General features: G+C 38.8%; 1 protein-coding gene across 1 annotated transcript in view; it reads left to right on the top strand.

Moving 5' to 3' along the window:
• The window catches only part of LOC147135761 (5-hydroxytryptamine receptor 4), a 32,634-nt gene extending 20,606 nt beyond the window's left edge, over nucleotides 1–12,028 (top strand). Inside the window, exon 7 of the mRNA XM_086054034.1 lies at nucleotides 9,439–12,028. Coding sequence (XP_085910160.1) covers nucleotides 9,439–9,532 — 94 coding nt within the window. The 3' untranslated portion in view covers nucleotides 9,533–12,028. The remainder of the gene's footprint in view (nucleotides 1–9,438) is intronic.
• Nucleotides 12,029–12,434: the final 406 nt, after the last annotated feature.

The following is a 12,434-nucleotide window of genomic DNA, read 5'->3' as shown; positions in this document are numbered from 1 at the left end:
AAAGTGGTCCACGTGTTTGTGTCCTGGCCGCTCAGGACAATATGTCGATGAAGAACAAAGTGCTTTCATGTCAACACACACCTATCCGAGGCGGTAATCTCCCCTTGCACACTTGTTATTCTGTCTTCACAGTAAAGGCTAATGAAACAATTTATTTCGTTGAGACTGTTACAAAGCATAATGCATGAAGTTAAATGACCAACAGTTCTCCTTCATTTCCAAATATGTCTGCGAAAGGGGGCGTATATGCGAGTGTAAGTGTGTGCGAATGTGCGCGTGTGTGTGTGTGTTGCTCTGGTTTTACTGTATCCCCCGAGTCCATAAACGTGTATCCTACACGCCTAAATGATGATTATTGGATAGAAACTGAGGAATGACAAAGCTCCATTAATAATAAAAATAATAAAAGTTGATAGGATTATGCTTGGGAGGATTTTATTCAGTATTTGCAGTAAGTGTTCTTGTTGTAGCTGCAGGGGGAATCTTAGACTTCATATTTTAGATAAGACAAGTAATGGACTCATCATGTCTGGTGCACTCTTTGGAACTTGTGTTACATTTGGGGATAAAATCGGTTTGGTAAGTTTTATTTTTGCCCTTTCTCTGTCGTTTACTTTGACAAAATTCATCGAGCAACGGCAAAACGATTCCGTTGGATTTGAGTCTATTTGTTTTGAACGGGGCTAAATATTGTGTTAGTGCTTCAGTGGCCTCTTTGTACGCCAAATATGAATTTGACTCTGGCATATTTTGCTTTAGTGCCTTTTTTTAAAATGTTTGGGTCCATTCCTGCCGTTCATAGTAACAGAAAAGCAGCCACAGAAAAATCCATCCATTCATTTTCTATAGCACTTGTCCTCATTAGGGTTGTTTTCCTAAACCACTCGCTGGGTATATGCGAATTTTGAGCAGATTGGGCTACTTTTACCCAAGATTGGGTTAATCATTTTGACTATAATTATTTAAAAAACAAAAATAGCTCAATTATTCACTCTAAAAACATTTGGGTCAAAAAATAACCCAATTTGGGTCAAAAAGGGACCGACCCGCTACTTGGGTTAATTCGACCCAACTTTCTGGGTTGTTTTGAACAAAACTACCCAATTTTGGGGGCTGTTTTGTGCAATTAAGTTGATTTGACTTGCTCACCAATCACCCTGTCTTCCTCCAACATTGGCTTTTTGCTCTTCCCCGTTTGTGAAACAAACTCTTGAACCTCCATGGGTTGGTTTTTGGGGCTCTTCCATCCACGTATTCCATCAATTATATTTAAGTACAAAAGCTAAGGGTGTCCTGTCACGCAAAATAGGTTCAAACAATGTTCCTATAAAGCTTGGAGACATTTTTTTGGTGTAAAATGTCATGAATAAGATTTGCAGGTTAGATTCTTCGTCTTGAATTGAATTATCCCGTACAAAAGATGTACGGGGGCCTAAACATGCAGGAATGACCGTGTACTGGACTACGCTAGATGAAATAAAAAAAACGGCAGAGGCCAAGTGGGGTCACGTGTCATCCAAATGTGATTAACAGGTTTCACACTTTATTACGTTTATTACTCACCTAAGTGGCAGCACACCGTGCAATCCATCTGTTCCAAGTTCTTGCTGTTTGCTTGTTTATTCACAAGGAGGCATCGACGTTGCCCTTTTCGCCCTCGGCATTGTGGAATTGGCCAACTATTGAGCCTTGACGGATTTTGTACTGTAATTTGTTCAAAACAGAGTTATGGGCTCCATGCCCCATTTACATCGTTGTGTGTCGTCCATTTGACTAAATAAATGCCACACCTAAAAAAGGTGACTCAAACATTACAAGTGCAATGACTTATTCGACAAGTGAATGGATAATGAGGTGTCGTAGAAGACGTTCTCAAAATGAATTGGGACAAATAAAAGCCTCCCTCTTGTAAAAGCCTTACCATTAATAAAAATAAAAAAAATCGGCATGTTGTTATTGATTAAGTAGTGTTTTCTGCACAGCAGGTCAGCCATCTTTGTGGAGTGTTTTGCTGCAACACTTGCCACTTAGTTTGAAGTGAATCACTACATAGTTCACAAAAGCAATCGGGTTGTTGGAAAATAGACTACTTTCAACATAATGTAAGATGTTCGTTTATTAGATTCAGGTGAGTTACGGTGAAGATTTGTAGCTTATTGAAGTAAATATTTCCAAAAATTCACTAATTGAAGTTTATTAAATAGAAACAATCTCAATTTTGGATATAGATTTTGAAGATATGGCAAACACCTTTTGTTTTGATGAGCCAGTTTATGATTAATAAAACCTTTGTAAACACAAATTTTGTGGCCACATTGTTCCTTTTATACACAACCGTGCCCGAATAAATAACTTAAAGGGGGAAATCAACCCAAACATGTTTTTTTTCAAGAATATGGCCCACTAGTTGAAACACGGCATTCTGATTAATATTGCGTTTGTGGAATATGAGTTAAGCAGCAAAATGCACCCGTTTTTAGCTAGCTGAGGGGGCGGTCATTTTGTCACTTTGTAGGTAGCTCAGGTAACGACCAATCACGGCTCAGCTTCGGAAAACAGGTGAGCCGCGATTGGTCATTACCAGAGCCCTGAGTAGTTGTGATGTCATTTTCAGTCGACAGAAGTGACAAAATGGCCGCCCCCGGAGATGGCTAAAAATGAGTGGATTAACTCTTATTCCACAAACGCAATATTTATCAGAATGCCTTGTTTCAACTAGTGGGCTTGCATAGAACATATTCTTGAAAAAAAAAATGTTTGCGTTGACTTCCGCTTTAAACAAGTCTGTGTCACTGAACTGTTGAAAACACAATGTCTCGTCCTAACGTACACGTAAAGCCATCATGACTTGATGGGTTGCTTTATCCCACCAAATTTAAAGGCCAAATGAATCAAATGTCTCTTGATTATTAAACAGTCAATCATTTATTTACAGAATCAGAAATTAGAGTGTTCAGAAGGGCTGGTTTGACACACTTGGACATTTTAACTTGGATGGTCAAAAACACAAAGGAGAATGAAAATGACTACCGGCAATCATTTCTCAGTTTTCAATTCAGATATCAAATGACATGAAACATCTGTCCATCATTTGTGCAGGTATGTAATTTAAAAAAAAAAAACACTCAAACAGGATGCATTACAATGATTGAGCTACTTTGAGAGGTCCTGCTTGAAAAGAAGCAAATGTGACACATGGGGGACTTTGTGTCCTAGAAACCCAGAAAAGACTTCTGAAGAGGCTGCAGGACATTAGTGTGAGCATGCACTTTATATATTCGCACGCACACACACTCAAGTGTGTTTTTACAGTGTGTTTGCTTTATTATTGACAGCATGGCCTGTGGTTATTTTACTAAGATTATTTCGATAGGAAGGATTACTTGAATATTTTGTATCATGTTGACGCTCTTTGGGCATGTTCATTTTGGTCCACTGGTTGTCAAGCTCTTTGGCTAATGTTGTCACTTTTGGCACCTTGGTAGGTGTCAACTACTGCCAAATATCACCCAAATTGGAATTTGTCCTTTCACAGTTAGACAGAATAGAATGCTTCTTGAACCCAATAGAATACAGCATTATTAGTCCAGTAATCCGGGTAATGCAGTTTTAGAGTAGCAGCGAACGAGAATAATAACAACAAAAATGTCAATGAATAATATTGTTAAAGTGATGAGCTGCACTGTATATTACATTATTATTAATCCTGTACTGTGGGCTAATCTTACTCACAACCAACTGGATGGACTGCGATTGGCTGTTGATCAGTCCGGAGTCTGCTGGGGTAGGTTCCGTCTCACCTGTGAGCCTAAAGAGGATGAGCGGTATACGAAATGGATGGATGGACGTACTGTACATGTGTAGTTGAATGTATATTTCATAATTCATACACAGTACTTGAATTAAAGCGAGTGCTTGTTTGATTAGCTTTCCCATTGGGATTGTTAGCATTTCAACGCAAACAATCCAAGACATCTGCACACCCACGTGCTATAGCAGCCCCTGCTCAGACCAGTGGTCCATTTCTAATAAGCATGACCTACTTCTACCACACAGTCCACAACAGTGTCCTATAAGATGGGTCATAAAAGTCAGCAGGTTATGTTATTAACATATATTGGGGGGGGGGGGGGGGAATGAGTAGAGCACATTGTGTAGGCTATCGCAAAGGTTACGGTCCACTTGATGTTTTGTCTTGATTTGCTTATGTTTACTTTATGGTGGTTTTTTTTTCTGTAATGCTCAGTAATGAAACAAACAAGAATACTTTGGAGGCTTTTTAATATGCTCCCAGCAGGCCCACTAGTTGAAACACAGCATTCTGATTAATATTGCGTTTGTGGAATATGAGTTAAGCAGCAAAATCCACCCGTTTTTAGCCATCTCAGGGGGCGGCCATTTTGTCATTTCTGTCGACTGAAAATGACATCACAACTACTCAGGGCTAAGATAACGACCAATCACGACTCAGCTTCAGAAAACAGGTCAGCCGTGATTGGTCGTTACCTGAGCCCTGAGCTTTTGTGATGTCATTTTCAGTTGATAGAAGTGACAAAATGGCCGCCCCCAGGGATGGCTCAAAACTGGTGGATTAACTCTTGTTCCACAAACGCAAAATTTATCAGAATGCCTTGTTTCAACTAGTGGGCTTGCATAGAACATATTGTTGAAAAAATATGTTTGTGTTTTTTTTTCATTTTAAGTAGTCACCTCATTGTGCTCGATGAACTATCAAGGTAAAACCTGTCTTATATAAAGAACTATAGAGTGAGTTCAGTTGTAGTTGGGAAATGGAATGGGTGTTTTGCGCTGCTTTGGGTCAAACGTTTTAAGACGTTTTGGTTCAGTTGCCAATCATATCCGCACACTGCCTGTAGAATGGGTCTGCGGATGTTTATTATCTATGAGGCAGCCAAGATGAAGCTTTAACTCCCTGTTGGTCCATCCAAAATATTTCTTGTATTGAGAGATGTCCAAGCAATTCTTCTATTTTTGGCGTTCGTGTGCGCGCGTGGAACATATTAATACTGTTGCTTCTGAAAATATAAACTCTACTATGAAACTATATTATATTTATATTTTGCTCTAGACTTTGCGTTGTAAAAAGACTAATTATTGTAATGCCTGCACTGTACTACAATAGATTCAATGTATTCTGATTGGTTTCCTCCGTGGCCTTTATTTGCCCAATTGCACGGATGTCTGCTGTTTTTGAGGAAATCCTACGGTGCGAGAGTTTGTAATTAATCAACTTAGACCTCTTCGATTCAGCTAAGCTAACGATGGGATTTGAACTTGCAACTTCCCTCGTAAAGGTTCCGGTGGGAAAACTTGCCTTATCATCCGTCCTCATCAGCACTGCAGCGTTCTCACTTCTGTAGCTCCAAAATCCAAGGAGATAAGGGTGAAATTTGATTATTTAATGTCCTTGAAGGATATTAGAAGCAAATGAAAGGAACACACACACGTCTCATATGTCCTGTGTTTATCTCTCTTAGGTCACATGCTTTCAGTCGAATGCCTTACAGCGTTTGAGATGTATCAAAACAATCCACATGCACTTCCACTGGGGAGACAAATTTGTGTTCCCCTCAGTGTTGATGCAAGGACAAAACGCTGCCAGTATCAAGTCTCTGTACTCAAGCTAGTTAAAGTTCAAACAAAAATAGAAAACTATGAACTCGCTGTGAAGAAAAAGCCTCGTTCATTTCGTATTTTCTCTTCATGTTAAAGCACAGCCTCCCAAATGGCCAATATGGGACATATACATGGAAAATGACCCGAAGCAAGAGAGGTTTTTTCGACAAAACAGAAGAAGCAAAACCAACCAACATATATTGACTCAATGAAGGAGAAAAATCGTCTTCCTAGCAAGCGAGTGACCTACTTACTTACTTAACTCCCTACCTACCTACCCACCCACTGACCGTCTGACTGACCTGCCTGCCTACTCATACCAATCCAGTATCTTCCTCTACCCGACATACGTAGGCTACTGACCGACAAAACCGACAGACTTGCCTATCCACTTCATACTCATTCTATCAAGATCATTTTTTATCCTGGGCACTACTCTGTACTACTTGTTATTTGAAATTCTTGGAAAACGTTTTCATATGTCATGGATTTTTTGGGGGGGGGACATTTGATGTAGGTAGTCAATTCAACTTTGTTCTGAAATATCATTTTTGCTAAAATAAAGTTATACTCTCTAATCCCAAAATCAGGATTATGCCACATTTTGGACAACCAATAGATAGCTAATTCTCTGGCCACCAGACTCTTCAAAAGGCAGAAAAGGCAGACGCAATTATCGGGTTCGTGCAACAGTTTATGGTGTTTAAGGCTTAATTATCTATCTATCTATCTATCTATCTATCTATCTATCTATCTATCTATCTATCTATCTATCTATCTATCTATCTATCTATCTATCTATCTATCTATCATCTATCCATTTATCCATCTATCCATCTATCCATCTATCTATCTATCTAGCTAGCTAGCTAGCTAGCTTTCTTTCTATCTAGTTAACCTTCTATCTGCTATCTATTGCTAAAGATAGCTAACATACTAGCGCTGTCAGACAGAATATATTTTCCCATGAAACAATTCACTGGTTCTTTGTGACATTAGTGTTCCTCAACTTTTCGTTTCTATTAAACCTGACAGCAAGTGGACCTTTTTCACAACCAGAACCTGCACTGACAGCCCTTAAAATGCACAAACTGATGGAAAATCTTCAAAAGTCCCCCGCGCCAAATGTGAAAGTACTCTCGCATTGCTTTTTCATTTCCAGCAGGACAGTGAAGGAGCAAATTAGTAAAAAAGCTCCACAGGGACTAAAGAGACCAAATAGCACTAAGACGTCAAACTATATGTGGTCTTGCGTTATTGGTTTTGATTTAAGACATGGGGAAACAGCCCTCTTTTACTTTGGGAATGTTCTAAAATATCTTTACTGCTACACATCATGTCAGTATGAAGATGCTTGTAGTAAAAACATCTTCACTTAAACTAGCAAAGATACACATTTGTAATGCATTAGACTCATGCAGTATATTCAATGTGAAGCACAGTAGGACTTTTCCTTTGATACGTCTGACACTCAAAACATCTGCCTAGGCCTTAAAGGCACAAGATGTTAGCCAAGTCTAGCCACGAATCATACCATATATGTATGTTCACTACACTGACCTGGATCTCAACTCAGCCTGAATGAATTTAAACTGATAAGAAAACGGTTGAGTTTTTCCTCTGTCAGAAGCTACAAAGTGCACAAGTGAAGTTAAATGCGAATCACTCTTTAAGTTACTGCATATACCGGTAAGTGAATCTAAATAGTTCAAAATAATTCAGAGCGCTTGTCATGCTCATTTACACACAAACGGATGGATGGACAAATGAACGGGATAGCTAGATATAGACATATAGATACAAATGAATAGAGATCAATAGATACGAATAGATTAAGATTGATATAAAGAAACCCAAAAAAATGTTTGACTGAGTTACTGAAAATAAATCTATCCTTTTTGATGATTTGGGGAACGACAGCAACCGTATAACTACCATCTTTTGGATGGTTTAAAATGCCCTTACTGTGCCCCAGACGTATGAAAATGCAAAGTTGGGATGAGTTTTGTCATAAGTGGCATTGCATGACTCCTTCTTGTGACCAAGTCACATTGAGAAGCCCCAAAAATTGCATTGCTGAATAAATTATGTCTCGTGATCATTTTGGGGGGGCAGTTCAAAAAATATGACATGAGTGGAAAAATGAACTAAAGCAAACCTTGAGTAAATTAAGCCCTTCGCCATCAGCTGCCTGCAACCCCGAATGGGATACGATGGCTGGTTGGATGGATGGATGATAGATGGATATTATTATTCGGTTATTAATTAGTAATCATACTTGGCAATATCGGCAAACTTGTGCCAGTTGAACCGAGCTGACATGCACAATTAATGAATCTGTTTTGCAGTTTTGTTCTTGTATTTGTTATTGATGCCGACGATACCTTTGGACCGTACGGCAGGAACCCTCTACAAAATAAAAAAGAAATTAATATACTTGTTTGAAAGTGTGAGCGCACAAACCTAATATTGATGCGAATATTCCAGTCCGTGCTTTAATGTTTATATTTTCTCCCCCTAAATATGTCATGTCTGTCCAGTATTTTGGCACCACCAGGGTACAGTCACGGCCATGTTTTATTTATGAGCGCTGTTCTTGTCAAATGAGCTCATAAATGAATATTTAATAGACCTAAATTCTGCAACCGACATGTGCTAAATTGTCTTTGACTCATCTGCACGGGGTAAGATGCTTGTTTCATACGTGTTTTAAAAAAAAAAAAAAAAAAATCCTATAGAAATATTCCACAAAACGCTTTGGAGACCTGCTTATTCCTTGTTTATCTGTAATCAAGCTGCCATTTCCATGAATTTGCTCGCAAAACTAGCAGGGCGTCATATTGTCGGACACTAAATCCTCCAAAGCTTGTACTGCTGGAGGTCTCCGCTTGTTGAGAGTAGGACAGAGACGGACGGGGCTTTGTTTGGACAGCAAACACACTCCTTGTACAGAAAACACTCTGGGGGGAAAAAAGAGGAGCCCAAGTTGAAGAACATTTCTGTTTTTCTTTTCCCCGCTAGGGCTGGCCACGCCCCCTCTTTGTGGGAGTGTGGATGCTGTCAATCCCAATGAATTATCTCTTGATCCTTCATCCACGGATTGAAGGATGGAAACTTGTGTTATAAAATGGGATGGGAAGTTACTGTATTTCCTCTCTATGCTCTCTCTCTCTCTCTTTCTCTCTCTCTCTCTCTCGCTCTCTCTCTCTCTCTCTCTCTCTCTCTCTCTATATATATATATATATATATATATATATATACACACATTGGTGCTGTCAAGCGATTAAATTTTTTTAACTGATTAATCGCAACGTTTCCATTAATTGATCGCAATTAATCATATTTTTCAACTACATTTTTTTTTTCCAAATTTGGAACCAATATTTAAAATCTTTATGTATTTATGGAATTTATGTGGGGGAAAAAAAAAAAGTATATTTTGATTCAGAGACTGTTCTAATAGCTTTTCTTTGATCTTGAATAGGATTCTTTCCCTGTAAAATACAACAGTTGAACGTTACACCAAAGACGTACAACTAGTATGGCATTTGAATTTGGCTTTGCAAAGTGCGCAAATTTCGGGGGATTTCTCCAATGTGCCGTCAAGCAAATTTTTAAAGTAAAGCTACGTAAAAGTCCATCTTTACGACATATATATATATATATATATATATATATATATATATATATATATATATATATATATATATATATATTAGAGGCGTGGAGATAAAATACAGAAAATGCTGTCTACTAATGATTTTGATGCTAGAATAAGTGTTGTTTGTCTGTCTTATTCAGATTGTCCTTCTTGCCAAATCGAAGCTACTGTGACAACAAAAGAACCATACTAGCCAATGAGCAGGAGTCCCAGGACTCCCTTGGACCTCTATGAGGATGCCTTGTCCAGCAGGAAGCCTGCCATGGCGCCCAGCGTCCTCTGCGACGTCAACTGCTGTCAACTGATCGAACTTTGCTACACTGGTCAGTGATGTCGTCTTACCTGGATATTTAATGAGCTCATCTACACTGGCGGACATTCGAAACGCTTCTTAAACCAACATCTGGATGATGGGATGCAAAGACTGCAAGGTGCTTCATTGTTTGTGCATCGTTTTGACAGTAAGAGCCAACCGTGGGTCCAATCGAATTAAAGCTCAGCCTCTGCTTCATTCACCATCCTCTAATGGAGCGAAGCTCTTTGTTGGAAGTATGGAAGCGTTCCCCGCGGTACAACATTAATTGGCCTGGATTAGTTCCTGTATAAATACAAGCATGTTGCACTTTAAGTTATTACAGAAAGGCTGTTGGGTATACTACAAGAGGTCATTTTCCAGTGTTTTTATTAGTATGTCGTGACGATATTTATGAGTCGATAAGATATTGTTTATTTGTGTTTTTTTTTTTTTTAAAGCAGAAGTGCCCCCAACAAATCAGGAAAAGTCACCACAGGTAAAAGGAAATACATCATATGCTGCATAATAGACGTACTTCGCGTACTAAACAGACATTTTCGTGTAACGAAGTGTTGAAATGTATGCGGGCGCACATGCAGGAGAAGAGACAAAAAAAATCATTTTTCTTGGCTGTGCATGACAATATCATAAAAAAAATTGCGTCAATCGTGTCATAAATGCCACTTTCATTCATTACATTCTTTGATTTGGACTATTAAGCAGGTGAATATTATTCGGTTTATTTAGTTAGCGTGAATTTTATTCAGGCTTCATCTATTTTCGGCCATCTTTTGAGAAGTGAAGGCCGGAATTAGATTTATTATACAGTAACTGAGCACACGCAACTCATGGATGGCTGGATGAAATATCAACTTGTAACTAACCTGTGAGGCCGCATTCTGAATCTATATTTTGGTGCGCCCTCATATTGCTAAGTGGGTCCCTGTGTGATGATTAAGTTGCAAAGGCATTTTGGCTTCATGGTACGATAAAGAAGTTAACCAAAAGTGACGAAGTGAAGAATTCTATATTTGCAGAAGTGTACGGTAGTACCAACACACATTTTCCGCAGCGTTGCTAATGTTGATTTACTGTAACTTGTCATTTAAGATGTGCATTGTCTTACTTTGACCACTAGAGGGCAGATAGGGTACTTATTCAAGGCAAGCAAAAAAATTAGGCAAACCCGCACATCCTGAAGAGATCATTGCAAATTAAAAAAAAAAAACTGCTTTTACAAATGTAAAAGTCTTATTGAGGTATTGATGTAACAATATGCTTATTATTGTTGTAGTTTGCGGTCAAACTGCATCATACAGAAAGCTTTTTTCTAATAATGACCACTCCACTCTCTTGTGTAACTAAATGATAAAACGGGATGAAAATGATTTTTTTTTTTTTTTAATTTCCATGTTTACTTGTTTATTTGTTTGTTTGAAGGATTACATAAAAATGACTTTACGGACTTTATCCAGCTTTCGGGTGGAGTGAAGAAAGGTGTTGACGTCCGAGCTGATAGTTGCACAGCCTTTTCACTTTTTGTTTACATTTTCTTTGACTTGTTTGTGGAAAATACGCAAATATTACCGGTATGATTCAGGCATATGGGGGGGAAAAAATGCTACGGCCATTTTGTTATCTTTCTAAGGATATCATTTGAATATTGCTTTGACAGGGCCTCGTTCCGTTTTGATTAGTCAGTGACTTTGTAACTGTTGATCATCTTCCTCTATTCTTCTAGTCTTGTACCTTTCTCTTTATGAAGGAGGGGGGGGGAAACGTTTTTTTCCTAAGTCGATTTTTTTTGTGGTGGAGGTTAAAATAAACAGACAATTTCTAGAATGTTGGACTAAATTGACTTTTTGTCGCCCGCATCTCCCCAATCTCTGCCATCAAGGTCTGTAGAGGTTTGTGACGCTCATCTAGCCTTGTTTTAATCATCGCTCCTCTCTTTGAATCAATATTAACACAAATTCAAATGTGTTTTCAGAGGAGGAATATGTTATGTGTGGGCCCGAGACACATTTTCAACAAGGTTTAAACAGCGCTCCCACACAAAGGCGTCGTCGTCGTCAGGCAGCTTGTTCAATGACAGCAAACACTGCAATCAACAATCAGCCATTGGCACCGAGCCCGTCATTAACCAATCAGTGGACTAATTTGTTATTTTGTCCAGCCTCTCAAAATGCACCCGCTGCCGCTTCCTGTCAAAAGAAATGATTTCAAAAAATGTGCCTTCTGTGCCAGCATCACTTGTGCCGCTAAAAGTGCATCTTTCTCCCTCGACTTTGTGTGCGTTGCGTGACGAATGACTCATTGCTTGTTGCGATGCATATTTCTCATCATCACTTTTCCCCGAAAAGAGGTGTCTTTGGAAAGCAATTTGCTGTAGAATAACCGATTGTTTTGTGAATAAAGTTCAAGGGATTTCCTGACTTATCTTGGTTTATGTGGAGCTCAGAGGTCCCGCTCACCATCAAAGCAGTTACGCTAGAGGAAAAGTGCCCTGCAAGAGGTCAATTATACACTTGGATGCCTCGTAAAATGGATTTCTTGAGGGGAAAGTGTGCATTCAAGTATGACGTAGTAGTACTAGACTACGCCATTGATATTTCAGAGGTCGTTGAAATTATTTTAGCCTTGGAAATTGCAAAAAAACGACAAGAAAAATGTTGATTATGTGAGATGCTATATACATTCTCACCACTAGAGGTCAGTGTAAGACAATCGCCAACTTTCTAAAGCCACCTCCCCAAAAAACATACTGACAAACATTTATTTACCTTCTGTAAATTTAACACACTTCTCATGGGCAGTTTAAGCTTTACAGTTTCTGAAATA

This window comes from Filicampus tigris, chromosome 15, assembly GCF_054856515.1.
Source record: "Filicampus tigris isolate MCC_2025a chromosome 15, RoL_Ftig_1.0, whole genome shotgun sequence".
NCBI classification, from domain to species: domain Eukaryota; kingdom Metazoa; phylum Chordata; class Actinopteri; order Syngnathiformes; family Syngnathidae; genus Filicampus; species Filicampus tigris.
Note: the sequence above shows the minus strand (reverse complement) of the source record. Positions and strands in the feature narration are given on the sequence as shown.